Genomic DNA, 2,745 nt, shown 5'->3' on the forward strand with positions numbered 1-2,745 from the left:
CGGCCCGGGCGTTGCCTGGTCGGCGCTTTCTGGTCAGGCGCCTGGCCAAGCTGGCTGCCTTAAGTCGGGCGCCTACGGCCCGGGTATTGCTTGGTCGGCGCCCTCTGGTCGGGCTCCGGGCCGAGCTGGCTGCCTTAAGTCGGGCGCCTGCGGCCCGGGCGTTGCTTGGCCGGCGCCCTCTGGTCGGGCGCCCGACCGAGGTGGTTGCCTTGCATCGGGCGCCCCTTGAAACAGCATCTTCCAGATGATTTGGGTTTTTCCCCAACAGTCTCCATCTTTTTCATTTTTCTAAAATAGTGTTATGTGGGTTCCCAACAAATCAAGAGACAAGTCTGCTTTGGAGCCCTATAAACGATAATGAATCTCAATGTAATCACTCATATCCATTGTCCGCGTGTTGGTGGCTAGTATATATAATTCTTGCCTTAGCATTGGGTCTTTACGACTCAAATTATACATCTATCATGTATCACTTGTATATGGATAAGGGTCTCACTTCATGGCAAAGATTCCACAAGAAAACTTTGAATTTACATGTTCTAAGGTAAAACAGGTACTCGCAGGCTTTGTTCATCTCTAGTAGCAATCTTTAGAACAAAGTTCTGCAGAAATTCCCTCTGGAAAGCGTGCTCCTTCATCTGGTTTCGTCTAGCAGATTCATATTCAAATAAATCAATGGATTGGCACACCTCAAGCAGTAGCTCCACCTTGGTCGCTACCCAGATAGCTTAGCCTATCCACCATTGCTTCATCAGAGATGTCTATGGCGATGCTTCCAGACGATCCGTTATCTGCAATATGACTGCATCGCTTCCATGGTGACTATCATAAAGGCCGGCATGTAGTTTCGTGTCTCCATGGATTAGCACGGGCTTCTCGGAATCCAGTGGAATCACTCGCAGGCCCATGGTATGTCCATAGTAGCTTGGGGGTCATAGCCATTTAGCTTCATTTGAAGTCCAAGCAGGTTAAGCATCTGATAAATGTCGTCAGACTGTGGGTGTGACCTATCTCCAGCCACAAACTCATGAACATCACAATTAACCTCCACTTGACTGAAACCCGGTCTCTTCTTAATCCCAATAGCCTTCATTTTGTTCCGGACTTCACCCACACCTTCCCACCTCCCAATTGCAGCATACATATTTGACAAGAGCACATAATTCGAATCACATTCAGGCTCCAACTCGACAAGGTATCCCATCAGCCTCTCTGCCAACCAAACATCCCCATGCATTCTACAAGCAGCCAGTAGAGAACCCAGCACCACCTCATTTGGCCTCATCGGCATACCTTCCACAACGTGCATTGCCTCCTCCAACCGCCCAGCTCGGCCAAGAAGATCCACCACACATCCATAGTGCTCAACCCTCACAGGAATCTCATAATCTTTCCTCATGAGATCATAGTACATGAAACCTTCATCTACCAAACCAGCGTGGCTGCAGGCAGTAAGCACACCTGTGAAACTAACTCCGTCGGGCTCAAACCCTGCCCTACGCATCATATCGAAGTGCTCAAGAGCCTCCCTGCAGCACCCATTGCTTGCAAAGCCAACAATCATCGAATTCCATGAAACCAGAGTTCTCTTAGGCATTCGTTCAAACAGTTGGTGAGCAAAATCCACCCGTCCGCATCTCGAGTACAAGTCTATGAGAGAATTTCCCAGCCTAACATTGTTCCGGAAATCTCGGCGCATAGCATAGCGGTGGACCCAGAGCCCCTGCGCAAGTGCTCCAAGATCAGCACAAACAGCGATCACCGCAATAAGCGTGACGTAATCAGGATCAATCTCAAAGAGCTGCATTTCTCGAAAATGTTCCAGTGCCTCGTCGAGGAGGCCATTCTTAACGCAACCATCGATCACTGCCGTCCAAGACACCCTGTCCCTGTTTGGCATTTCGTTAAACATAGAGATAGCCTGATCAACATCGCCGTTCCTCATGTACCCGGCGATCATAGTGTTACAAGAGACCAGGTTTTTAACGGGCATTCGTTCGAACACTCCGCGAGCAAGGTCCGCCCGGCCGCACTTAGCATACAAGTCGACGAGGGCAGTGGCGAGGACAAGCGGATCGTGAACGCCGCCGCAGCGGCTAGGGACGGGCCGGCACTTGAGGGCGTGAGCGTGGAGGGCGCGGCCCAGAGGGAGGGCGTAGGAGGAGGACGGGAAGTCGGCGCACGCGGAGAGGAGGGTGACCAGGGTGACATGGTTGGGCTGGACGCCAGCGGAAAGCATGCCAGAGAAAGCGAAGGCGGCGTCGAGGAGAAGGCCACGCCGGGCGACACGGGCGATGGAAGCGGTCCACGAGACGACGCATTGTGGAGGGCTCCATTGTGTTCGATCAACGGAAGATAGACTAAGAGGCTTTGGAGAGGAGAGAGCCCCAAGAGGCTGGGGGATGGCGGACGTCATTTGGACGAGGGCAGGTCGGTGGTGGGAATGGAGGATGTTGGGGATGATGCGTGAGAGACCGAGCGGAAGGGTCCGGGGTGGATTTTTCGCGCCAAAGAATGATTCCCCTTTTTTTTCCGTAATATTCCCTTTGAGATCTGTGCAAACAGTGAGAGATATTGGGGCTCGTTTGGTACGCGGAAAGCATTTTTTCTTCTAGAAATATTATTTTTGAAAAGTAGATTCCTACGGAGAGAATGCTTAGAAAAGTACTTTTGGCATTTTTGGTTGACCATGGAAAAGTGACAGATTTCCAAAATGCTTCTGTTTGGTTGATCATCCACTTTATT

The 2,745-nt window shown here is 51.1% G+C and overlaps 1 protein-coding gene across 1 annotated transcript; it reads right to left on the reverse strand.

Moving 5' to 3' along the window:
• Positions 1–480: 480 nt before the first annotated feature.
• PDE247 (Tetratricopeptide repeat (TPR)-like superfamily protein) lies at positions 481–2,521 on the reverse strand. The gene has a single exon (XM_008802050.6). The coding sequence runs from the start codon at positions 2,414–2,416 to the stop codon at positions 893–895; it is 1,524 nt and encodes a 507-aa protein (XP_008800272.3). The 5' UTR covers positions 2,417–2,521; the 3' UTR covers positions 481–892.
• Positions 2,522–2,745: the final 224 nt, after the last annotated feature.

This window comes from Phoenix dactylifera, chromosome 7, assembly GCF_051530095.1.
Source record: "Phoenix dactylifera cultivar Ajwa chromosome 7, Ajwa_hap1_PhDact_Kaust_v1.1, whole genome shotgun sequence".
Taxonomy (NCBI): Eukaryota; Viridiplantae; Streptophyta; class Magnoliopsida; order Arecales; family Arecaceae; genus Phoenix; species Phoenix dactylifera.

Coding starts and splice junctions, on each gene's coding strand:
- PDE247 (XM_008802050.6), bottom strand. CDS start 2,416: ATGACGTCCGCCATCCCCCAGCCTCTTGGGGCTCTCTCCTCTCCAAAG.